This window comes from Gallus gallus, chromosome 15 (assembly GCF_016699485.2).
Source record: "Gallus gallus isolate bGalGal1 chromosome 15, bGalGal1.mat.broiler.GRCg7b, whole genome shotgun sequence".
Lineage (NCBI taxonomy): Eukaryota > Metazoa > Chordata > Aves > Galliformes > Phasianidae > Gallus > Gallus gallus.
In genome coordinates, this window is record NC_052546.1 from 3,088,459 (window position 1) to 3,114,634 (window position 26,176).

General features: G+C 38.8%; 1 protein-coding gene and 1 long non-coding RNA gene across 9 annotated transcripts in view; one reads left to right on the forward strand and one right to left on the reverse strand.

The window, feature by feature from the left end:
- Positions 1–26,176, forward strand: part of LOC121106882 — a 361,649-nt gene that overhangs the window by 240,748 nt on the left and 94,725 nt on the right. The gene's annotated exons all lie outside the window — the stretch shown is intronic.
- The window catches only part of ADGRD1 (adhesion G protein-coupled receptor D1), a 122,422-nt gene that overhangs the window by 11,418 nt on the left and 84,828 nt on the right, over positions 1–26,176 (reverse strand). For 2 of the 3 annotated variants that reach the window (XM_415094.8, XM_025155657.3), the window contains 4 exons: positions 23,704–23,857; positions 19,610–19,676; positions 18,685–18,751; positions 11,330–11,421 (listed from right to left, as the gene is read on the reverse strand). In XM_415094.8, the coding sequence (XP_415094.5) occupies positions 11,330–11,421; positions 18,685–18,751; positions 19,610–19,676; positions 23,704–23,857 (380 nt within the window). Of the gene's footprint in view, positions 1–9,409; positions 9,610–11,329; positions 11,422–18,684; positions 18,752–19,609; positions 19,677–23,703; positions 23,858–26,176 lie in introns of those variants that run through there. The other variant, XM_046901245.1, reaches the window with a different exon arrangement.

The following is a 26,176-nucleotide window of genomic DNA, read 5'->3' on the forward strand; positions in this document are numbered from 1 at the left end:
GGATTTGTTTATATCCACATACAGCTAGCAACAAGCTAGTCCTGGGCTGAAAAAGGTCATGAAATTATTTCTGTTGGTAGAACAGATGAGCAAAAGATCTCAAATAATTAATTGACAAAATATAACCATAAAGTTAGTTATAGGAGCAACATATTAATAGGATAATCCTAACCTTGGCTGCTGCCGAGGCTCTGCATATGTGGAAACAGATGTTCCTTCAAACTCTCCCCTTCTAACGTGGACCTAGTGCCTAGCTCAACTTTGGACTCAGCCCAGGAGAAGGAATTTGTTACAACAGCTTATTCCCAGAAAACTCATTACCTGTCTCTTCCAAGGACAAGGCAATGGAAATGTCCCAAAGGGCTAGATCCTGCCTGTGGGTGCCAGATGGACCCGGCTATGTGTCATCCACTTCTATTCTCCAACATTTGCACCTAATTATTTCTTCCACTATAGTCTCCATTGTCTTAACCATTTTCAAAGCTCCCAGCGCAGGACTTGTTCCATCTCAGGACAGCTTTCTGTATCCTATCCCTAGGGATCTTCTCAGCATGAGGAATTACATTAGCCTGGTGCACACTATTTTTAATTGGCTAAATCTCCACAAGTTATCTTGAAACAATATACTGAAATTAGTCTTATTGTGCTATTTACAGCCATCTGAATCTTTTTTATGTTTCTTATGTCATGCGGCGCAAATATTTGTTTTCTCAATGATAAAACAAGATGACAGACCAAGAGCTAATAAAGAGGGATTGTCAACCTATAGAAGTTATGAAAAGAACCTCATAGTGTTCGCCTTTCCTCATATTACGGAGATTTGATGGTAGAATTCATATGACTTGAATACTGATGTGAAAGGGCACAGCTTGTTCTGAAGGCACATGCAGAGAAAAAGAAAGGGGGTATCAAAAATGTAGATCTGCTCAGAGAGCAAAAAAATATAGGCAGACAGACCTTTTGAGAATATCTGCAAAATAAAGGGAAAAGAAATGGGAACAGTAGGGCAGCAGGGCGTCCATTTTGGCTTGCCAAACCATGGGGATAATGCAGATGGAGCCTTTTTTTCTAAGCAGTTCAAGAGTCGTCTAAAGGATTAGAAGTTAACATGAAACCAGCTTGATTTAATTGATGATATTATTAATGAAATACGGAGTTTATAAAACTGTGCTTTTTAAGAAAAAGATTTGTAAAACTGCAGACAGTGATGTAAACCCACTGCAAATTCTTTTTCATTGTGTCCTTCAATATCAAACCAGGAACAACATACAATAAAAGCATAACATTCCCTACAAAGTACCCTACACAGGGCACTGGCAATTTCTGAGCTGGAGCATCATATTTGGATTTGGATATCATTCTTCAAGGAAAATATGTTCATTCTAGAGGCAAGCAACAAGGAAGGTGGTTGAGTTAGCAAGCAGGGACTGCCAGAAACTTCCTAATAAGGGTCTGAGGCTTTCAAAATACAAGTTTGCTTCAGCAGGGAGAGAAAGAAACTGTTGCCCACATCCACTAGAGGAAGACTGTTTGTCCTTCCTTAAACTGCCCCTGTAGAAATGTCAAGCTTCTCAGAAGAATCCAATAGGAAAACATTTCTGAATGAGCTACGCCCTGAAGACACTCAAATTTCTGTCAGTGGAGGCTTTTAACAGATTGTGTTTTACACTGTATTCAAAATGATGAGAAGCAATTACACAGCCAGTTACCACTTTTCAGCTGACAAGTGGCAACAAGCCCCATGGCTTGGCAGTTTTCTGTACCTGGGAATGCCTAGAAAAAGCAGCTTCACAGACATAGAGTTTATTGGAAATCTGTGGATTGAGTAAATATTTCTGGCTCTTAGTTTGGAGTCAGTGGGGCTTAATTTAGGATGACAGAATAACAGTCACATCAACCAATGCACAAAACCTCTGTAGAATAACAACATTCATCCCCCCGAAGATCCGAACTCTGAAAATGATCTCCTGACCTGAGCGGTCTCAGTGACCCTTAATTATGCACTGATATCAACAGAAAGATCATTCTTCTATTTCCATGGTAACGGTACCAGCGAACAGCCAAGCTATCAAGGTCAGGCATATAAACTGAGAAAGAAAAGTAATTTTCTGTAATGGTTCATACGAGCTTTAACTGCAGCACTGCCAAATAAATAGCCATATACTTGCTTGATCGCCTGTCTCAAATGTACGTAAGGGGGGAAAAAAGAATTGCCAGATTACAACTACAATCACACTGCCTTGCTGCCTGGTTTCTAAAACTGCCTGCTAGTGACTGCTGCTTCAGAGGATAACACAAACTGCAGAAAAGCATTTAGCTGTGCAGTGCTGTAATGTGAGGAACTCAATTTCTTATTAAGCTGGTTTTAAAGAAATGAGGCAGCATATGGTTTTTATTGTGTTTATCAAAGTTAATGTCATAGCTGACGCTGTATTACTTACAAAAAGCCCAGCAAGAGGTCATAAAAATTCCTCCAAAATATTTTCCAGCTTGTTGAAATAAAAATGTTTTACTGACGGGTTTGATTCCCACCTTCTCCAAGGGCCTACCTGCAAACGGAAAAGCCAGAACAATCTGTGTACTTTCCTACTAACCTTCTTTCCAAAATGCCTGTAACATATGTGCAGGTAATGGCACTTAATGACGTAAATGAAGACAGTATCTAAAAGTTTGAAAGGACTTCTGATTATAAAATAGGGCATTTTCTTTGTTGCAATTACCCATATTTTTCATTTATTTTCTTTATTTTGTGAAAGCACTGTCGGGAAAATATGTAAATCACACTTAGCTAAGAGCTGTGTCACGCTGGGTAGTGATTTACATGGCTGCTCAGAGCTCTGCAAAAGGTGCGTGTTTAAATAAGCGTTTACTTTATGCGATGGTATAACTATAATATTTGTCTTATTATTCTGCATAAAGCTGACAAAGAATTCCAGGATTATAAATTAGGCCAAGGACATAAAAGCAGCAGCAGTTCAAGCAAGCTCTTGCAGTTATTGCTGTTCACAGTGAGTTGTACCATTTCGTGATGAATGACCAGCATTTAATTGTTACTCTGGTACCAGGCATAAAGCTATGACTAATACACCATCCTCCTTCTACTGGGATTTTTATGGCTTAAAATCAGGTATTAAAAGATTGAAATCTAAAAGAAATTTTTAAAACAAAAGAATGTGTACTCCAAAGCACTTTTTCACTGCATTTTCAGAAGTTGACATTTTCTGCTGTTTTAAGTCTAATAAACTCTGCAGCTGAAATCTGTAGTGGTACAAAGAATAGTTAAACCCTACTGAAGTCATCTTAGGCTCATGATGTCTCTTCAGAGACATGACTTACAAAGCAGAACACTGGAAAAAAGACAGAAAGAGGAGGAGAATGAAGGAAAGAGAGAGACTGAGAGGCAGCAGACATAAGTGATTTGTCACTAAGGTCACAGAGCAGGTCCCCAGCAGGCTCTGGCAGGGAAGGCAGTGCCCCACAAACCATGCAGTTTGTAAATGGAGATACTGGGAAAAAAAACAACAGAACTCTTCACTCAAAAATGAGCAGATTTTCAAGTAGGCTCCTGGAGCAGACTTACAGATACATTCACATGAAGCAGTTAGTGTTGGGCACTACAAAATCCCTGTTGCTATCTCCAGGGCTCAGACATTAGGGACACAAGCAGTGTGAATTTTAGCAAAGCTGTCAGTAGTTCATCTGATTGTTTATCACTGTTAATGTTGTGTCTTTACTACCCTTCCTAATAAAGAAGAAATTAGCACATGGAGTTCAGAGTTCCTTTAGAGCCCATAATCAACAGGCCCTGCTCGCTTTTGAGCAGTAAATCCTATTTAAGGAGAAAAGACAGAAGAAAAGCAGCTCCCATAAAGGATGATCTTGGCTCAGAAAAAGGCAAGCAAGAAAAAATGAGCTGTGAAAGGACTCACAGTGTCATCTTGTCCAGTTCAGCCTCAAGGCAGGGTCATTTGTCACTCCTGGCATCAGGATTAGCTGTGACAGACATTTGTGCAACCACTTCTGGAAGCTGTTCAAAGACACACTCAGCATCTCTTCAGGTGATCAGCTCCATTGCTTTGATACTCTCCTTCCACTATTGGAAGTTTGAAGATACTTGATTTTTTTATCAGTTTAAGATTCTTTCTATTTGTCCCTTTTTCTGTGCCCTTGAAGAAGTGCCTCCTTCCTACAGCAATGTTTTACATACTTGCAAGCTTTTACCACCCCTCCTGAAATGTGCCTAAGATGAGCTTGAGCTATCATATGGCCTGGAGCCTATCTTCAGTGCTTCCATTCTCAACATCTGCACTAAAGGAAGAACTACCATTACTGTCATTATGGTTACTAGAAGATTAGCACTTCCTCATTAATGCTCTTATTGCCAGCATTTAAACCCATGTATTTTTAGACTAAAACTGAGTCTAATAAGAAGATACCCAAACTGCATTTGTATTTGTCATATTCAATGAGCCAAAAATTTAATTTTGTTGAAGACATTACCATTGGCAGTAGCGCGTCCGCTCACTAATTGTCATTGCTTAATAGATCCCTTCTAATTATTTCCTTTATTGCCAGTCACTCTCCTCCTTCCAAGAGTTTCCATGAGGTACATTGCTCATCCTGTTTGAAACCACGTTCAATGAACATGATTTCTTACAGTTATAAATTGTTAAGAAAGAACTGCTGAGGGCAGATTCAACTTGCCAAACTGTTCTTTCTAACTGATGGCTCTCCCTCAGCAAACAGGAAAAGCTCATTTCTCTTTTGACAGAGCAGAGAGAAGCAGGGCTCTGTGTCTCCGAGGGTTGCAGCTGCTGTGTGTCAGCAAGGCACAGAAAGGATTTTCTAGTGCTATGGGTCTTGAGTCCCCGTGGACTTTTAGAAGAGTTTGACAAGATTGTGACTTGTTTCTCATCCTTGAAGGGAGAGGGGAGAAAAAGAAATTCTCTAAAGGTATTGCAAAGAGGTAGAATTTAGTTATGTAGAGAGGTTATGGTATCTTCTTTGTTAAGAGAGTTCTCATGAGAGCTTCAAGTTATGTGTTGTGATTGACAAGTACATTCTCCAAAAATGGACAGCTGGAAATAATCCTTAGAAAGAGAAGTCTTTGCACTGCAAATGACATGAAACAGGCACTGAGTTGCAAGAGGAAAATGAAACTAATACACAGTTCCTTGCAGAATAAAGCCTTACATTAAAAGCACCAGAGTTAGCAGCTCTGACTTGGAGGAGTGTTACCTGAGACAAAAGGTGACTGGGCTGAAAGGCAGGCGGTATTTCTGTAAACAATGTAAAATACTGAAGTGGAGTTGTGGCATGGAATGGATCATTGATTAAATGGGTGAGCAATTTGCCACAGAGCATTCAGTGTGCTGCGGAATGTAATAGATGGCTTCGCAAAGTGCTTTGGAACGGTCAATTACATGCTTAAATGCTACAGATGTCTGCAGCATCATGAGCTGCTGGCGGACAGCCCTCATATATTTGGATCTGTCAAAGGGAAAATTTTTCTGTACGTCTTATTTCCCCCCAGATAACCAAAGGAAGGAACAGACTTGCAGTAAACCTATGTACCCTGTTTTCAGGTACACCCCAGGTGGTTTATGCTACCTTTGAAAATACAAAATGAGCTGACACAACATCTTGACTTGCTTACCCTGTTGAACTTTTCTTGAAAAAAGTTTCTGTCTTGCTACTGCCATTCATTCCAATATTCAGTTATTAATTTAACTAAACAGAAAAAGTGTAACTCCTTCCCTCAGCAAAGAACTAAGAAACTGTTTCATATTTTACTGAATGAAGATCAAGTTGTGAGGGATGAAGGAAATGAGTAAAGTGATCAAAAAATGGAGGAAAAAGCTAAGAAATATTTCTAATTATGCTGTAATTGCTTTCTCTGTGAATGATTATGGTAGCTACAACGTCAGGTTCACTGGCTTCTGAAGTGTACACCTTATAGAAATTATACCAACTTTTCCCACTCTCTGGGCCATTTCAGATCAAGCAGTGAGAAAGTATATGGTAAGAGCTGGACTTGGCAATGATTGAAGAAAAGGTTAATGGAATTCTCTCTCTTCTGGTCAATACAGTGCAAAAGTGAAGAAGCTTTGGAAGTGCGGAGATATGGTTAAGCATGATATCTTTATTTCTGGATTAAAACTACTGTTACTGCAACAGAGATGTGTTTGCATTCTTCCTCTATTGCAATCCCTATTAAACTTACTGCAGATCTAAGGTCTATGAAAATTGCATTATAACCCCTGTAATCCAGGAGACAGGTAACCCCAATAATCAAACATGCTACCTGTGACAGACTTCATCAGGGAAGAGTTCTCCTCTTGGAGTTTATTACACTTTATTACAGATGTGCACATTTTTAAAGCACTGTCACATTAGACACCTTTTCTCACTGTAACAGGGAAGTAAATTCCCAATTAAACACAGCACTGAGGCTTTGAAGGGGTAGAGCAGCAATTAAAAAAAAAAAAAAAAAAAAAAAACACCAATTATATTCCTAGCCAGAGTAAATGTATGCACTGAGAGGAATTTAGATTTTACAAGCAGCAGAAATAAGAAAAAAAAGTGTTCAAATGGTCCATAACTCAAAAAAGTAATCATTTGCTTCTTCAAGCACGTGAGCCATTCCATTAAACTAATCTGATTTAATTGCATTTAGCTCAGAGAGAGACTACTTATATGCTTAAACACAAACATATAATTAATTATTTCCTGAAATGAAAGTCCAGTCAAGAAGAATGGATAATGCAAACAAATGTGAATATGCATTTAAGTTTTTCAAAGTATTTGATTCAGTATTCTATATAGCGAAACACTGAAATTAGCCTTTTGGTGGGAAATCTGTTCCCTGGCTACAAAACGTTCTCATAATGCAACATCTAAATTAGTTACTACACAACATTGTTTCACTGAGAGTCAATAGCTCATCATTGGCAAAAAGCTCATAAACAGTCCATCGCATCTAAGTGAGAAAGCTCATACAGGTTTGTGTTCAGTATGCTTGAGAAAGCAATACAAAGAGCATGTTCTTCAGTGAATTCAGGTAAGAAATGGGAGCTCTTAATAATCCCTTGCTCACCTCTTACCAGCAAACTGCTTTTGCAGAATTAGTTTCAGGTGATAAATAAGTGACCATTCACACATACACACACTCTAATTATACAGTGACCAAATGCCTACTGCCAGACTGTCACAGGAGTCTGTTACGCTAACTATGCAACTATGTATGTTAACTAGCATCTCTGATCATATACTGTTTAATTAATTGAATTAATTTTTCCTTAAATTATTGTGTGTTTTTTTTTTTAATTATGTATCACAGACTTTACTCCTTTATGCTTCTTCTTCAATTTATATTTTATGTTGGAGGTATTATTATTTTCTTTTAAAAAATAACAACAAAGAAACACGTCCACATCTGCCTGCATCTCCAAAAAATAGGGGAAAATGATCAGCAAAATGCTGTCTGATATCTTCATTATGACAAGCAACATCAGAACCTGAAAAGGTCAACCAGCCCATAATGTACAGCACTTTATTCTGGGCGGAACGTGAATTGGGAAGATTATGAATTAATTAATTTTATGATATAAAAGAAATTTTGTTAACACTTTCCTTGTCTGCTTTGGCTTTTAAACATGAAGTTTAATGGAAGCTGCCTTCAGAGCTGAGCACTGGCTTATCCTTATGCAAATTCTGTGGTCATATTCAAATCAGCATCTAAGAGGACCTGTTACCACACAGAAAGTCAGGAAGAATTACTCTAAATAATTACATCAGTTTATTGCTGTCTGTTGCCAAGAGAAACGAGTCCTTGTTCATAATATCCAATTGCATTGCCAAGTAATTTAATCTTTAGGGAAACTAAATATGCTCCAGCATTAACACTTCTCTTACAACAAATATCTTCTCTAATTGATATCATCATGGCTCATAACTTCATCTTTGTTCTGACAGTTTCCTAAGGTAATCTCTGCACAGTCATGGCCTGATGACCTTGAGACGTGAGTTATGACACTGCACTTAGTGGTGCTCAGGGGGTATCTGTGTTGGAGCCAGGCTGCCTGGGCTTCCCTCAGATTCAATGGGGAGAAAGCAGAACCTTTAAGGCAAGTGTGTCAAGCAGATGAGATGGAAAGCAGGGCAGAAACACCCATTTCTCCAGTGATCAGGGAGTACAGGTTAGTAGAAGTTTCTGCTTTGAGGTGCTCTCCCACCTGGGCTACCAGCAGAAATGGAAGCCATTGCTCTTCAGTGCAATAAAACTCTTCCTTCAGCCAGAAAGGCTGGCGAGCGACAAGCCTGACGATGGACCAGCTTTGTAAACATGCAGGCTGGAGTTTTCAAACCTGAATGCCTGCAACTGCTGTTTGTTTGAACTCAGCAGCAGCTGCAAGAGTGAGGTCTGTGAGGTGCTTACAGCAGATGTAAATATTGGCCTGAGTTACTAAGGAGAGACAGCCAACACCTCTCTTACACTCCTATCACAACACTTGCTCTTTAGCTGGTTTTGCAATGCCTTCTGGTTCATTACCACTTGTAACCTTCAAAGCCCCCATTGTATCATCTAAATTGTTGCAGACAGAAACTTAGCGTTTCTGATTGTGTTTTCCATTTAAATTTCATTCCAGCTTGAAAAGAATGCATTGAAATCTCTCTTTTCCTTGCAAGTTTATTGGATTGAACAGTTCTCATTTTCTTTATTTTGTCTTTTGCTTCTTTTGCTTTACGAAACAGTGAATACAGACCTAAAAACCCCCTTCCAACCTATGAAACACTTTGCTACAGCAAAGAACTAAGACATCGTGACAGAGTACATTCCTGTCTCACCAAAATCATGTTATGCCATGTTAATTTAGATATTTCCAAGCAAAGCTTGATAAATTCTTTCTAACATATTCCATTTTCCCCCATAGCTAATGTCAAATGAATGGCTCTATCCAGATGGGTGCCTGACAGGCCCTTTGATAAAGGCTTGTGATGCACAATGCAGTTTGTGATCTTCAGTGATTTCTCCCTAAGCCAATTGCACTTGTTGATTCAAAAACCACCTTGTGGTTCTTGCTGACAGCAACTTGACAGGAACTGCAGGGTTACTGCATTATTCTGATTTCTCTGTGCTCCCTGTCACTGCTTCATTTTGCTGTGCTTATCCGCTCTCATTTGTTAACAATCTCTAATCAATATCTAGGATTCTTCAGTGGATGCAGGCATTTTCATTTCACTGCAAAAAACATTTCCCAACCAGCTGTCAGAACAGAGCCCACTCTTGTTTTGTTCTCTTCCCTTTTGGAAAACAGTACTGTGAGCAGAATGATTTCACACCAGACACAAACTCTTCTCACCTGTGTAAGGGGTACTGATGACAAGAAAATAAATGTAGTGCTACAGAGACCTTCTTTTTCTTTATTTTTTTTTCCAACAGATACAGTAGTTACTTTTTCCATGGCATCCTCTGTGCAAGAAATTCTAATTCAGCCTGCCTCGCTGCTATGTAGAATCAGGTTGTTAACAATCTGTAAGATCTGATTTATACAGCTATTTATGCTGTTCTTCTTTCAAGTTTCTGAGGTCCCATTTTTGTAATGGTATCTACAGAATAAAAGCTATTTTGTATGTTCTGTTTACTTTTCGACATATCTTATTTAATCAATTTATCTTTATGAAGAAAAGCTTATTCATGATTGTTGTCATGTACACCTTCTCGTCAGTTATTAGGTCAAATCCTAAAACTGTACTTTAAAAATACTTGGCACAAGGAGCATCTCTTCACCAGGTGCACGGACACTTCACATTTTCAGTACAGAGCTCTACCATTTGCAATCAATAGCTGTTAATATTTAAACTAAGAACATGTAAATGCATTTCGTCTTATTTGTAGAACAACTATCCTTAAACAGTTTTACTTATTTATCCACACTTAGCTTTATATAAATATATATATATATTTAGAGAGAGAGAGAGTAATGTGCAGGGTACAGTGTGTATTGAATCGACTCTTCATTATAATACAAGTAAGGAAACACCTAAGTGCATAGAGCTATCTGTGTAGCTCCTATTTATGGATGTTCTCTTGCTTTCATATTTCTAACAATGGATACAAATTGTTATTGACAATACAGTTATTTGCTTCCCAAAGTTCTATATTTCCTTTGTATTTCTGAAGGTCACAGGGACTCATCCAAATCTCAAGCAGTTATTTTAATTCCCAGTCTTTTCATTTCACTACAGTGTAATTATTGTATAGATTTTTGTGTAGACTTATTTACTGTTTTTCTTCTCCTGTTGGGTAAGTGTACAATAAGTAAACTAACTTCTATTAGGTATCTGTCACCAATATTGTAAACTTAATGGCATTTTAAAAATTACATAAGTAACTCAAGCATAAAAATGATTCCTTATGACACCAATTCAGATCAATGGCGCCGCACCTTATCACACAATAGCCTGTGACTCAGAAACATTAAGCACAAACCATCAACACATTCTTCCTCTACCCAAGCTATGAACTGCTTGAGATATATACAGTGTATTTTGCATTTGGACTAAAACGTCCTTAGGAGGTAAAACACAAAATGTAATATTCAGCATCTTACTTTAAATTCAGTGTATTAAGTTGTCTTCTTACTTAACCACGTATAATCCTACAGACTTTAGAAATCAGAATTTGTCCTTATGTACTCAGATGCAGCAATGTATCTACCTTAAATTTCCCCTCTAGCCTCAATAGCACAGTATTTAAAAGATGATGCACTCAGAGAAGTTACAATCCCTGGGGGCTCAAAGCACCTTGATATAAAGACAAACTTGAGTTTAAGAACACATTTAAATCCAGTGTAAGTCTCTGTGCTTTGCAGTATCAAGAGAGTATTAAAAATAAGCACATGCCTCAATATTTTGCTAAACTGGGGCTAGAAACAAGTTTATCCTTTGAAAGAATGGAATAGTTGCAATACCCAAGCACAGATTAATTGTACTCTGTGAGATTTATCTTTAAAAATAGCTGTAAGAGGAAAGTCTCAATTAATAAAAAAGGAAAATAATGAATCAGCAAATGCTGGAGACTGTAATAAACAGGAAAACAGTTTAGCTCATGCCAAACTAAAGGCTTCATCCCATGCTGCATTTGGCTTTCATAAAATATAGGTTAATTGGCTGCATTCAAGCAAATAACATGCTGCCTTTATCATTATTTGCTTTTTATTAAAAAGGAATGATATCAGTGCCGTAGAAGACCATTATACATGTCCTGAGGCTGTGACATGTGAGATTACTAACTTGTCATAGCAGAATTTGAATATGAGAAACTTACTTGAAGGCATTGGCATCTCCGTGGACCTTATAGTTATCTGCACTGATTCTTGAGATAACTCTAGTAACAGCAATGAGAATACCAATATTGACCTGAAGAAGAAGAAACAAAACTTGATCAGGACATTTAAGAACTGTCTGTGTCAGAGGTACAAAGTGCCCTAAGTGCCCTACTGTGTAAATGCAACAGAAAATAGGAAAATAGGAAATTCCTCCTGCTTTTATTTGGTGAAGGAGACTGGTTTCCTCTTTTGGACTGGTATAGTTTGACGTTTGTCAATGGATTTGCCTCTCCCCAGAATGGGTACTTGTGGCAGCTTGTGCTTTTGTTCTTCCTTCAGAAACAGCTTGCTTCTTTCAGATGAGGCCAGACTGACACACTGATTCACAACTAACGCTTTCAGGATCCTTACTCTACAATTAAATACTCTGATAATGTACCACCAGGTGACAAATTAGACAAGAACTTCATGAACAGGGGTCTGTCTGTGTCTGCGTGCTCTTTGGTTTTGTCCTTTCACATACACAGGCTTCAGAAAACACCTTTCTCTCTAGACTTCACAATGTATAATCTTGTATCTTCCCAAAGTCTGCTTGCACCTTAAGCATGAGATTATTTTAAACAAGCAACGAGAAAAATATGTTAAGCCTGAACTCTGCTCTTCAAAAACCCTATGTTTTGATGTCAGGGATGAAAAGAAACCACCAGAAACCTAGCAATTCTTGAAACGACTGACACTGAAAAGCTGCAACAAAGGGAAGGTTGCTCTGGAGTCACAGGAGAAGAAAGAAAGAAATCTTCATCATTTTAAGGAGATGTGGCTAAGACTGTCCTGTTTTGCAGAGACCTTAGGTCTAAAGAGAAAAGAAAAGGAGAGAGAAGCTGTGAAGGTGAAAGACACCTGTCCCCTCTTTCTGTCCAAAGTTACACATCAGCTACAGAGCTGATATTTAGCATCAAGAACAGGAAAGAACAAAGCTCTCTTAAACTAACATATAAAAAGCATTCATTATAGTACTACTGCTCAGTTTAAACTAAATCATCATCATAATTTTTAAAATAAATTTTCAAATTTGTGGAGCGAGGGGGTGAGTTACAAATGATTAAGTTTGGTGATAATTGCTTCTGGGGCATTTTTGAGTTTCACGACCACGTCTTAACTTGTAGGTTTCTAAGGGCAGATAGGTCATCACCTAGTGTGAAGTGTAAGGATAGATGTGGTAGTTTGTTTCTGCCATGGCTTTTTAGCCCATCCATAGAATTCCCTGTAGAACAAACTGCTTTTCAATTACAAGTGTATTTGTTGTTCAATCGGTTTTACGGAGATTAATAAGAAGTGAAATTGAATGCTCTTGTGATCATTTTCCTATTCCCACCAAATCATATATTGAAAATATTTTTAGCATCACTTTGAGGCAGTAACAAGCATTTCTGAGAAACCCATTTATATGCTAAATATGCATGTTGACTGAAGCAGCAAATGATGAATATGAACAAGTTGCACTTTCCCTTCTTTCTCTCCTCTTCCAAACTCTCCAGTTTTCTGCTGCATGACCACCAAGCAGCGCTCTGCGGCTTCTCGTGGAATTTCACAGGAATTCTGTACCCTTTACTTCTTCCCCAGCAGATTATCTTTCACCAGCCCTGTTTGGTCTTTTATCCAAAGTATCAATCTCCTCGTCTGACACTTCCTTGCAGACGTCTCATTGACGGCTCAAGTTCAACTGCTGCATGAACCCTTTTTCCGATAACTGCAAACAGCACTCCCGCCAAGCTCGCCAGCACTTAACCCCAACCCTTTCTTCCATTCCTAATTCTTGTTAGACAAATTGTTCCAGATTTTACCTTCTGCACAGCATTTTTAAAAATATGCAGATTGTGCATAAGTATTTAAAAAAGCTGAAAAAATAAATCCCAGTGAAGTCAAGATGAAAGGATGAAAGCTCATTCCTCAGATTCTGAATTTCCTACATCTTACCAAAGTCAACAAGAGCTATAAACAGCAACAAAGGAATACTCAGATTCTTGCAGACTTTCACTCAAACTGGACGAGAACCCTAGGAAGTGGTTATCAAAACACCACAAGCGAGATGGTCTCCAAGGGGACAGAAACTAGATGGTTTGCTAAAGCACAAACAGCTTAGTCTTTCCAGATGAATTTTAATTTCTTATGTAAAAATAAATGAAAATGGAAATGAATATACTTTATATTTTAGCTTGTCTAAAGTTGAAATTTAAAGAGACCTTGAGCTCCTCCTCTTGTGCAGTGTAATCATGTCCCTTCCAGGGTGCTTTAGTTAATTATTTACATGATGTGAAGGAAGCCCTGTGATCTGACTGCTGATAAAAATAAGGTACTTGTAAAATTAACAACCAATCCTTACACTCAAGTCCCAAAGATCTATGTTTAAATTTCCTAAACCACTTGAAAATTTCTGTTTAGATATTTTGAGAAATTAAAGTAATCTCATTCAGTCTAAATAAACAGACTAACTATGAATGTCTTCTTTTGTTAATGTTTCAGTAAGCAAAGCATGGAGGTATTTCCACTGTCTTTAAATGGGAAACCAAAACCAAAATACAGCCACTGAATTGTTCCTCCCAGTGATTTTTTTGGCATTTGAAATAAATGCTTAACCAATAACTTTAGTAGGGGAATGATTAGTTGATGGAGCACTCATTATGTTTTAGTATATATCAGAATGTTCAAAGTAGGAGAACAAACATTTAGATAAGAGAACTGTATATAGCTCCTATTTCTTACTTTTCTGAAAGGTCAGACTGCCTGTCATTTGCAGTTATTTTGCCTTAAAAGTACACAAGAACATGGAACTGACTACACTCTACTTCTCAAGTGCGGCTAATAACAATAGCACGTTTCCTAACTCACAGGACTCCTTTCAAGGCAGCTGGTCCGACCTCAGGAACTCACAACTCTCTGTGAAATCGGCAGGAGCTGCCAGTTCCAATTATGGCAGGCTTGATCCAGAGCCCACCAGAGCCCATGGAAAGAACCCAGAGGCATCAGGGAGCTCTGGCTCACTCTGGTGACAACCTCACCTGACTAAAAATTGTTGGATCAGGCAGAGAGTTGAATGAGTAAAAAGAACTCTTTCAATGTGAATATTTCTTGTCAACATTTCTTTGGGTCAGATTTTTGGACATGGAATAACACAAAGTGCACGAGCCAAACTATCAGCAGTTCTAACACCTGATGCCTTTTCTCAGCTGTCCCAGTGGGATTTCTTGAGGATCTCACTGGAAGAGCAGAATGAATGCAGCAAACAACGTGGTGAGATGACAGAAGTGCTGGGATGTACCTTCAGTACTTTCTCTCACTTTTTGGGGGGGTTTTCACTCAGATTCCTTCCAGGTCTCATGAGATTTTTCTTGTTTCTTTAGTGCAGTGTAGAAATCCCATGAGTAAAACTCTCTGATGTGGTATGTTGCATCCTGGCCAAGAAAAGGCTTGGCAACACAGAGGAAATAGAATTTTTAAAAATGGATGAAACATATTGCCTTAATTAAATCTACTGACCAGCTTTCCTCTGAAACCATAAACTATTTTAAGCTCCACTTCAGTTTTGGACAGTGGTACAGGGAATTATAACTGTTTCTTCAAGTCTGAGGCTTAACATATTCTCTGACAGCGCTAGTTACTCTAATCTCTGCCATGACATCATTAGGAGCACGCCAGCACTGCAAGCTGTTGGAATTGCAGCCCATTGCCAGGTCACATCAGAAATCAGGGAGTGTGATGCATTTCCATACACAGAGATGTTCAAAGCTGGGGGAATGATTTTGGAAAGCCGAATAGACTTCTTTGAGTTGTTTTAGATTTCTTGTACATAACTTTCAGTTTTAATTTTTTACAATCTGTCCCATTGTTCCAAAAATCATTTCTGTTGGTTAACTGAGAGGAAATTTGATTTTAAAATAATGAATAAATTCAATTTTAAAATATTAAATTGACTTATAACTGAGTGCTAATAAGAAAAAAAGAGTAGCTTTGCTGCTGTGGTCTGCTCGTTTGTGCTCTGTTTCACCACAGCATTGAAGCATGTACTTGATTTCAATCACTGAAGAAATCCTACTGTTTCAGCACCTTTAAACATCATCGGCCCAGTTCTGCCACTTTTTCCCATGACAAATGGTGTCTAATAAAGGGTACAAATTGCCACTTTTAAATCAGTGGGCTCATCTGCAGAGTGAGATACCCCAGTTCAACATATAAAAATGAGCTCAATTCTGCACTGGTACATAAAGGAATGAATAAAAGAAGACCACGAAGCTGACAGAGCTTACTAAAGCATGTATGAGCAGCAGGTGTAAAAGGAGGAAATCTCTTTCAATATGTTTAACACTCATAATCAAGTACTAGTTGAAGCCAGCGATGGCAGGCTCAGCCTGGGATTCAGGTTTCATGGTGTCCTATCTGATGATGACACTGGCTACAAAACTAACATCCCTACGGCACAGAATTATGTTAGCAGTATGCTATAGAGATTTAGAAAGACTTGTGAAAAATCATCAGGCACGTAACTGCTTACAGGGAAAACAATAGCAGGAACTTGCAGCCATAACCCAATCCAGCAATGGATTGTTCACTCTAGCACACCCACTGCTCTGCATACACAGATGCTTTCAGGAGAATTTCCTTAACTCTGCCATATCTGTGGAAACTCACCACGGTAGCAGATGGTTGATAACAAACAAAGGCTTCTGCCAGAAGCTCTTACTGTCTTGTTCCAAAAATTCAGGTGCTTCGTCAATTTTTGTTTGTTTGTTTTGTTGTTGTTTTTTGGCTTTGAAGACATATTTTCCCAGGCATTCCACACTGGCTGAGGTTAGGCTGCCTATAAAATTAATTGTAGCAATTTTTGTGGGAAGTTGCCTTACAAGGATGGTGTTGAGGTTCGGTGTTGTGCTTGGAGGCAGGGGGTTCTGAAGAGGATCCTTAAATCTTAAGGTGCAGGTAGAATTCCAAAGACCTACACATGGAAGGAACTGTTTCTTTCCTCATATTCCTCAACTTTGGGTACGGGAATCCATTTAGGGCTGGGAGGATCTGCAAATTACTCCCCAGAAAAGTATGTGTGAGTATTTTTTTCCCAGTCACACTCCTACCACATCATTCTGCTTTAAGGCTCCATGATGTCTGTACTGACTGCGAGGCTGCAGCAGGACAAAAGCAGACTGGGTCTGCCTATTCTCTAGTGAGTGGGAGCTGAAAGGAGCAGGCCCCCTGTTTTCCTCACAGCATAATCCTTTTTCTTGGCAGAGATAAATTGTGGAAAAAAATAGTCAAAAACAGCTTTTTGAGGCGTATTTTCAGAGCTAAACACTAATTCACACAACTAGTGGCTAATTTTCTCTTCAAAGAGCAGAGGCACACATGCACACACAAAATAGTGTTTAGCCTTGTTATTTCCCTATAGGCACTAACGTATTTTTCGCCTAGCATATTCAATGCCCAGAGAGAATAATTTGTCAGCCAGCTTGCTGCTGTTTGCACTGAGAGACTGGGTTTAGACTATTTAACAAATTGCTCTATGTGAATCAACCTTGTGAGCTCATTCTTTTTCTTTCACAAAACATTTGCATTCCTACAAGAATATAACTTAAGCTGCACAAATATTATATATCAGAAGTGATAGCTAGATAGTTAAACCCTTACGTTCATTGGCAAGCAGCTATGAATGCAAATTATTGAAGGCTGTGCTCACTCAGGTGAGTAAGTGCTTCACTATGTAGCATGTTTTGATTAATATCATCTTTGGACAGCAGCTGGGAAAGATTTGATTTTACAAGTTGCATGTCATTTCCTCCTTTGCTGCTGAACAATGTCCAGAAAGCAAATGCTAATGTGAGAGGAGATGTTCAAACATTACATTATTTTAATTGCTCTCCAGTCATCAATATCCACACATCTTTGAAAATAAACTCACATACAGAAGGTCAAAGGTACTGGCAAACAAGACAAAAAGCTTGTCAGAACACAGTTCAGAGTTGTTTAGCCAATTCTCATCCTGTGATCAACATTTCTTATTTACATGCATAAGCTTTCCCTCAGGTAAAAGAAATTCTGCACAGAGATTTTCCACTGTTGCCATTAATCATTTCATTAAAACGTTAACATGAGGCAATTTCTGCCACACTGACATAGCAACTGTTTCCATTGTTTTTTATATATGTTTATACAGCCTCGTTTTTCAGAGCCTCTATCTTGAGTGGAAGACACTGGGCTAAGAGCTGCTGGTTTTGTTGTCTCCAAGGCAAATATTAGAATGTCAACCCAGGTGCAGTATAAAATTACCTGTGATGGTACTGGTCAACCAAAGGGCCACCTCCTGCTCCCCAAACGGTTACAGGGATGTGCAGTGGCAAATACAAGCACTAACTGCACTACTGTATGTACAGCTCTCCAGCCTTACTTTGGCTGGATTTCTGTCAGCAGGACTTGTGGGGTTTCTCTGTGCAGAGAAATGTGGGGATGTTTCTGTGCTTTCTGTGGAAATCCTGTCTCTCTTGGGGAAGTACAAGGCAGAGGCACTGGCTCCAATTGATGCTCATCCACACAAGTAGTCAGGATCTTATTTTACCTGACGCTCTTTCAGTGCCACAGCATGCGTAGACTCTGGACTAGATTTGGGGTCTTACCTTTCAAATCTACCAAAGCTTTAAAGGCATCCTGATTTCTCAGATCAGTGGTGGATCTATTCTATGTTCAAGTTCTCACTCTTACATTATAACTTGCAGCAAAAATCATAGACAATGTGATCAATAACAGTAAAGGAAACAGTGCTGTAGGAGGAAAAATCTCCCACTTAATCCCTACAGCCCCTTGACTCCTTAAGCAATCATCATGATTGAGCCACAATGCACTGTAATTTAATGTGTATGTATAATTAAACTGCTGTAGGGCTTACATGTCCCAGTATTGCAGCCATGAATGTGCATGCTGCTCTGGAAAGAGGTGTTCATTGCAGCTGAAAGGTGTCCCGGTAGCCAACCAATCTCAGCCCTGTCTCAGTCGGCCCAACAAACTGCCACAACCAACATCAAAATCCCAGTGCAGAAGAGCACAAAGACATTATCACTGTAAGAAGGCAGATGTGGAGGCCACTTGTTACCTTCCCCAGAGAGGTGACAGCTCGGAATGTTGATTTATCACATTTCTGCCAGCTGCTGACTGCTTGCAAGACCTGCTGAACATCATCTTCACTGCAGGCATTCAGCTTTCACCCAGAAAAGTGAGTTCTCTACAAGCAACAGCTTCAAACACCCTCCAGCTGAGTTCTGTTCTGTGGCTGACAGACACACAGTATGAAACCAGCAGCCAGGGGTTTACCTACCAGAATTACAAACAACGCCGGTGCCACAAAAGCCCAGATTGCTCCATTCTCTAGGGAAAGCCAGCAGCTGCAGAGAAGAATAGAATGATTTTAGATGAAACACACATTTAATGAGTAATGTTCTTGATTTAAAAAGAGACTAAAAGTAAGTTTAAAAACATTGATAAAATTTAAAAGTATCAATAGGAAGCTTCTCTTCCCCTCAAGTTCTGAGTCAAGATCTCGTTTAGATTTGCATCTTTCAAAGAGTCAGGAACAGCTACCTGCCTCAGCAGGCCTCCAAATAGCATTAGGGGCAGAAAGACAGGAAGAAATGAAAGGTTTTATTTGTTATTTGTTGTTCCTGCATCCACTCCTTCCAGTTCTGAAAGTACTGCCTTCGGAGCAAAAGACAAACCTAAGCCTTTCCTGCCTTGCCCAGCTGGGGGTGGGCAGGAGGTGGGAAAACACACTGTCATACTTCTTTCTTACAGCACAGGCGATGTAAGCTGAATAACCACACACAACAAACAACCCCTGCTCCAAAACTTTCACTTACATTATGGCAGGATTGAATCCTGTGGTATTTTCTCAGATAATTTTGCCTTACTTTTTCCAACTTAGATTGGAAGAACTTAGATTCTCTTTTTTTAAATACCAGTTCTAGATCTGCGGATGCTCAACCGTGGTTTTCGTCAAAAAGTTGAATATCTTTCACTGAAGTTTATTCTCATCTTGTCAGAAATGCTTCAGCCCCAGCTTTATTGTGTGCATGAGTGAGCAGAGTGCTGCCATTGGGTGCCCGCTGTCAGGCAGTGACCTCTGCCCATCCTCCCGCGCCTCCGGAATGGCGCAGAGCTGCAGCCCTGCTCACAGACCTACGAGGTTCTCTCCCACACATTTTTCATCCGTATTGTACCTGATGTGGAGCCATTTTCGTACTCACTTGTCACTTTCTCCATAGCTGTCTAAGGACGACGTTGCAGAAATTACACAAATCACCAATGGGCAGCCTGTGAAAAGACAAAGGTCGTGATGGTTCCATTAAACCCTGCAAATTCAGCTAAACTTTGCTTGGACAACAGAGCAACTCAGAGCAATTTTAGAATTAAGTCTAACTCCTTCAGCAGCTGTTTAATGCAATATATTTTAATCACTTAATGTTGGACAAACAAAATGACTTCTCAGTAAGGCACTAATTTAACAAGAAAACTGAATGAGTGCTAATTTCATTGAGAATCTTAGTGCTTTTTCAGCTCTGTTTTTTTTTTAGTATGATTGCTATCTCTCACTATTTGAACAATGATGTTCTGTGGAGCAATACCAGGTTTGTTTTTACCCACGTAAGCTCACCTTGCTCAAGAATTGAGAAATAAACTGTAAAACAGATGAGTTTCTTACAGGGATACCGGACTAGCAGTTGAGGATACAGAAACAGTGATATTTAGTTGCCTAGAACATTGAGCTCAGCACTGAGAAACAATTATGAATAGAGCTAAGTAAATTAGGATCCCACTCAGGTGCCAGACCAAGATTTATTTTAATCTAAATATGTAATAGCCCTGCAAGATTTCTGAGCTTAAAGTAGATGATGTTTCCAGATAGGCTTTGACAGCTCCAGTATGCAGCATCCTGTGCGGTGGAAGAGTGCTTGATGGGATTACACAGAGATTATCCAGAGGCAGAAGAATATGGCCCTGCTGCCAGGGGTGGCTGTGTGCCACTGGCCTCAGCACTGTCCTGTTGTGCCACTTAACACAGCTTTCCAGGCAGGGAGCTGGAAAGGGAACGAGGGCCTTTTTGCCAACAGTTCTGAATACAGGGAAACCTCATCCCTTTAAATATTAAATGATTGTCTGTTAATCCCTATATGATTTAATAAATGTGAAGGTTTGGGTTTCTGTCATCTTGTGAAATTTAATAACCATGTCCCAGACAGAGTATTATACATGATAGCTTGAGGTTTCAATTTTCTTTTAAATTCTTCAGAGTTTCTGCATGAGGTTTTTACAGAGTTCTCTGACAAGCAATTTCTGCTTAAACTTACTGATTGTTCTCATAATCCTGTTCATCATCTTCACAGAATTCTGCAAAACTTTCTTGTAGTGGTAGAACTGTTATTTCTTGAAATAGAATTTTTGTTCTTTAATGACTGTGTCTGGAATCACCTTGTAGTTAGAATGGGGAAGAAGCAGCATCTACGGGCACTGATTGGTCTTCCACTTTGAAATTCACTGGGAGGATTTCAGCAACCCTGGAACTTGCTCCTGTTCTCCCATGCTTGTCCAAATAAGGATTAACCCCTCAAAAGCATATTTGTGTAAAAACTAAGAGAAGGCAAAATTTTAGTTTACATCTGTCTGTTTAAGAAAGGAGAATCCCCTCCATATTTGAACAAAACCAAGAATAATCATATTCAACATAGCAATTATGCAGTGACATAACCCATCTGCTGGAAATTGCTCTGCCATGGCTACGTGAACTACCTGGACTAAAAGGCCCTGGGGTGTGCCCGCATATCCCTGACCACAGACACTAGTGGTTGGCACTGTTTATCTTCTGATGCTATCTTCCTTCAACAAGCAAGCTCTGCCTACACGTCACAGAAGCAAAAATACGTGTGTCTAACTCTCCTCTACATGTTTTTTTGCGTTTTTTTCCAAAAGCCAGATATTCAAAGGATTTACTGTGACATCAATTTTAAATGGCAGCGAAGAGGAAAATTAAATACAAAGTTCTTTTAGAAGATAATAAAACTTACGCAGATGAAACACAGAGCAGTCATCTGCATAAAAAGACCTGTTAAGACAGGGGTAGTAAAATGCTCTGCAGCCTAAAGTGCAGTGTTTGCTTTTTCTTGGCATTGACAGGATATTAAATGGCAGACAGCAATGTATGCAGCATCAGGGTTTTGTTACAGTGAAATGAGACCCTTTTTGCATTAAGAAACAATCATTCAGTAATTCCATAAAAGTTGAAATAAAACTATATTTAGCCTAGGAGGATAGTAAGATTTATTCTGGACTGAAGAATTCATATGGATTATATATTATACACAAAAGTAAATGTGTTTGCTTAATCTTTTGTCAGAAATAATTGTGTAAGAGCTGTGTAGTCTACTCCCATAATAGGAAATGTTGATGTTGTGCTGGCACTGGTTACCATCCATGAGAGAATTACGGTTATGGTTCTTGACTGCATCTGAAAGTTTTCTCAGCAGATGCTACAAATATGCTCACCAATTCTACCCAGAATTGCTAAATTTATGATGCAATAGACCGTGCATTCCAGAGCACAGGATCAGATGAAAATGTTCTAATACACGTTTCTGGCAGATGATCTATGGCAGCGGTGTCATCTGCGTCTCTGTAGTCCCAGTGCAATACAATGTCACCTTTAAATGGGACAAATAATTTCGCACACCTCCCTGTGCTTCTGTAGCTTGAGTTGTCCAGGTCCCCAGCCCAGCTAATTTAAAGCTACCTCACAAACTCAGAATCAAAATACAGCCTGCAGAGTGGGCATAAACTCTTAGCAGCTGGGCACAGGAAGCCCAAAAGCACCGTCTTTGCTCAGACAGAATTCTCCCTAAATTCAGTCCAAAGACAGTCCCAAGCGCAAAGCCTAAAATGAACATGAGAGAGACCAGCAGTTTCCCTTCTCTTCTTCAGCATTAAACTTCACATCTAATCCATTTGCTTTATGTTTCTGAGGCACTAATAATAAATTAAACGGACACAAATGAAGTAAATTCCTTTCTAATACTTAAAAGATCTAATTTACTCAGTGGGAAAAAGTATATTCTCCCATCTGTTTTGAAGCTTAGTTTTTATGATTTCCTTTTGCAGCACTGTACTATACCTATCTGTGGATATGCCTGGGACAGCAAATAAGGAAGCTTAGATCTTTTGACAGCTTAGAACAAAATCTCTTTTCTAAGATGGTCTTCCAAAGGAAGGAAATTGTCAGGAATTGGAAAACAGGTTAAGGTCAAAGTGCTACAGCAAAATCTCCAGTGTCCCAGCCTTTATCATCAGCGTCCTGCAGATGGCCGGTTGGGAAAAGTTTTGTTACAGTGATCTGTGTACATTTTGCCCAGTCACCGGGGCAATAACGCTTTTTTTTTTCCCAGTCGGTCTCAGGATAGTTTTTAAAGTAGAATATTATCACCTTCCTCAAATTGCTCTTTTGAATTACAACTGCAGGCTTTAAGGTAATCTTAGCACCCTTAGGACTAAAGATAATACACGGGAACTTCAATCAGCTCTGCATATTTGGTATCCTGTCTCTCTGATTACTGTTAAATTCATTTTACAGGAGTGATATCGCTCAGGAGCCTCAATAGGTATTAGCAGATCTGTGGTAGTCAGTGTGGAGTCCCTTGTTCCCAACTCCTGTCAACTCGTGCTTCAAGTTCCAACTTGTCATTAATAGTCTCCGCAAACGTTTATATATATGCATAGACCAGAGCTTCTGCATCAATCAAAATAATGTGTCTGAGTTTGTAATTTGAGGACTGGGGCTTCACATTATTCCAGGTCCTATGAGTTTGCAAAAGTCAGATGCAGTCAGCATTTCATATGAAAAGTAAAGAATCAAAAAATGAACTGTTTTGACTAACATGAGAAGAAATATCCTTTGTCTCTGATTTCTTTTGACCTTTTTAAATTGGTGCAAGAATTAGCCAATTCATGCTGTAAAAAATGGCCATTCTTATTAGATACTTGATTATGTATAGCTGTTATGGTTCCAGAATGGCACAAGAATGCCTGACTTTCTTTTGACAGCTGTATTCAAGACCAGTTTACCCTCATTTTAACAGCCAAACAAAATAATCTTAAGATAAAGCCTTTGTAGCCTCTTTTCCCAAAGTTGTAGAACTTCTTTTAAGATATGTAAACTACACATATTAAAGCTGAATTCCTTTCTACTCTCAGGAAAGCAAAATGGGATCATAAGATCACTCTTTTACATACACTTCTGAATATAATCTTGTTCCACCGTGAAGAGACTGAAAGCAAACAGCAAATAAATGCTTACCCCATCCAATTCCATAATAATATAAGTGCTTGCTCTCTTCTGACCCAAATACTTTGATCACCATACTGTAGAGGTGAAATCCTTCCACCAGCATCCATGCAAAAGCACTCAGGAAGAAGAAATGAAGGAGAATGGCCAAGATCTTGCAAGGCACCTAAATTAACAACAAAAAATAATAGATTACTTCTTTGTGATGCAGTCATATTGCTTTTGCAATTTTTTAATCGTTATTATTTCCTTTTACATTTACACTATAGCTTAAGTCACTGGTTCAAAACTTTTTTAAGGAGCAAAGCACTGGAGGACTTCATTTTTCTAAGGCATTTTGAGATATCTTCGGAATAACAAATTTTCTTCTCTTATCTCGCAAAATGAAAATAAAAATTAAAAACTTACATTGCCAGACATGCTGTGGAAAGCAAAATTGATTATTTGTATGTGCACAAGCAATGCTTTTACGAAAGTCTACAAGATATTTAAGAATTCAAAACTGCAACTTCAGCATCTTGTTGCCAAGTCTGTAGTGAACATAAGAGAATCAGAGAAGTGAGAGTACTGTGCTGTACAATGCTCCCTGTTCTTCATAATGAAAATATGATAACACACAAATTAAATCACACTGTATTCCCATTTCTGTCTGTCCAGGATTAAATTTTGCAAAAGTTTCTTATTTTCTTCCATTAGTAACACTAACAGAGATTTCAAAAAATTACAATAAGCTTTAATTGGCTCCCAAGCCCTAATTGCTCTGTGGTTTGCCTAGTTTGCCTGCGTGTTTGAATTCTCAGTTTCCCAGATTCCATAACACATATCTGCTCCATATAAAGCCGTGTTTGGCAAGAACACACCAAGCAATTACGGCAAAGAACTGACATTTTTCTCCATAGAGACCTTACAGACATAATCTTTTGGAGGACTATGTGCTATCAAGTTTCTGGAAGCAGGAACTAGTACAAAAGTTTAATCAACGGAAAAATACCATCCATAAAGCAAGCCTACCTGGTGTAAACTGGACTATCTGCTCCAGTGTAAACTACTGCATGTATTGAAGTGAAATAAATGCCTCAAGAGAGGAATTTCATGCCGAAGGCAATGCATCGAGAAGTAAAAGCATCCTCTAGAGTCCTGCTTACACTCACCTCAGTGCTTATGGCCCACTGTGGACTAGAGGAAGTGTAGCTTGAGCTTAAGGACCAACTTTTCCTTAAGGGCCTTCATAACAGCTCTACCAATTAATCTTCAAAGAGACCCTCACATTTTTCTCCAAGGCTCCTATCAGCCTACTTTATGTCAATAGTAAAATATAATCCTTTCTTCTTCCCTACTCCTCACATATTCGCACAGCACAATGCTCCTTTTCCCACTAACTGCTTTTGGAGGATGTCTCACCGTGAGTTGTTGCCCTCATCATATGGTAACAAAACAGATGTGACTGCCAATGGGCTAACCACGCAGCAATCTCATTTGGTTCTCTTTCAGTTAAGGTACATTTTAAACATGCTCTTGGAATGAGTAGCAGCTATATCTGAGTTTTGCATCCTGTAGCATCCCTTCTATCACACCTCCAGAATTTTTGAGGGGTTGCTTGCATGAAGTTTGTGGGAAGATTTTTCTTGTCTTCATGGTTTCACTGCCTCACCTGGACAAGTCACAGTGAGGTACCCAGGCTGCTGGAGTCTGTGTGCTGAGGATGCATTACCATTAGAAACCAGTTTGCTTCCACAGTGGTCTTGAAGATGTTAACCAGTTGGTCCCTTGGTTGTGTCAGTTTAGCTTCTCTATGGTGGCATTTTATTCTTTTTGTTGATAGTTAAGGACTTTTTGTGCTGATGAAAATTAAAATGTTAGAACTTGATAGCATAGTGCAATGTTAAGGCTTCCAGTATGTTCTCACTTGCACTCAGCTGGTTCTGTGCTTGTATGAGGACATTCCAATGCAAATCCACTGAGATTAGGTGTATTAAAAAACAATAACTTTGGTTTTAATTCATGTAAGTGAGATCTGTAAGCATTTAGTATTTCAAAATGTTCCATGACATGCAGCTAAACCAGATTTGCTTATTATCCAGAATTGTAAAAATCTTTCCAGTTAATTTTATCATAAGGCTATGAAATCCATTTAAATTCCTTTCGATTTCCAGCAGAAGATCCAGCAGAAGTCCATAACAATATAAATGCAACATAAAGCTGACTTACAAGCTCCTCTTCTCAAATGGATGCTTTCAGTTTTTCAAGTAGCCAAGCAATATGCGTCACAAAACAGCAAAAATAAACAAAGTGCAGTATCAGGAGTCTGGTCTGTATGCAGTACTGGATAATACTCGTTCTGCATTTGTGCCTTACTTACTACTTTGATAAAATCCTTAAATGACAGAATAATAAAAAGATCTTCCTGGATGCATTAGATAGATCAAAGTTCTATTCATGGAAGTAGAGTTTTGTGATTAGTAAGTTAAAAATTACTCTTATACTA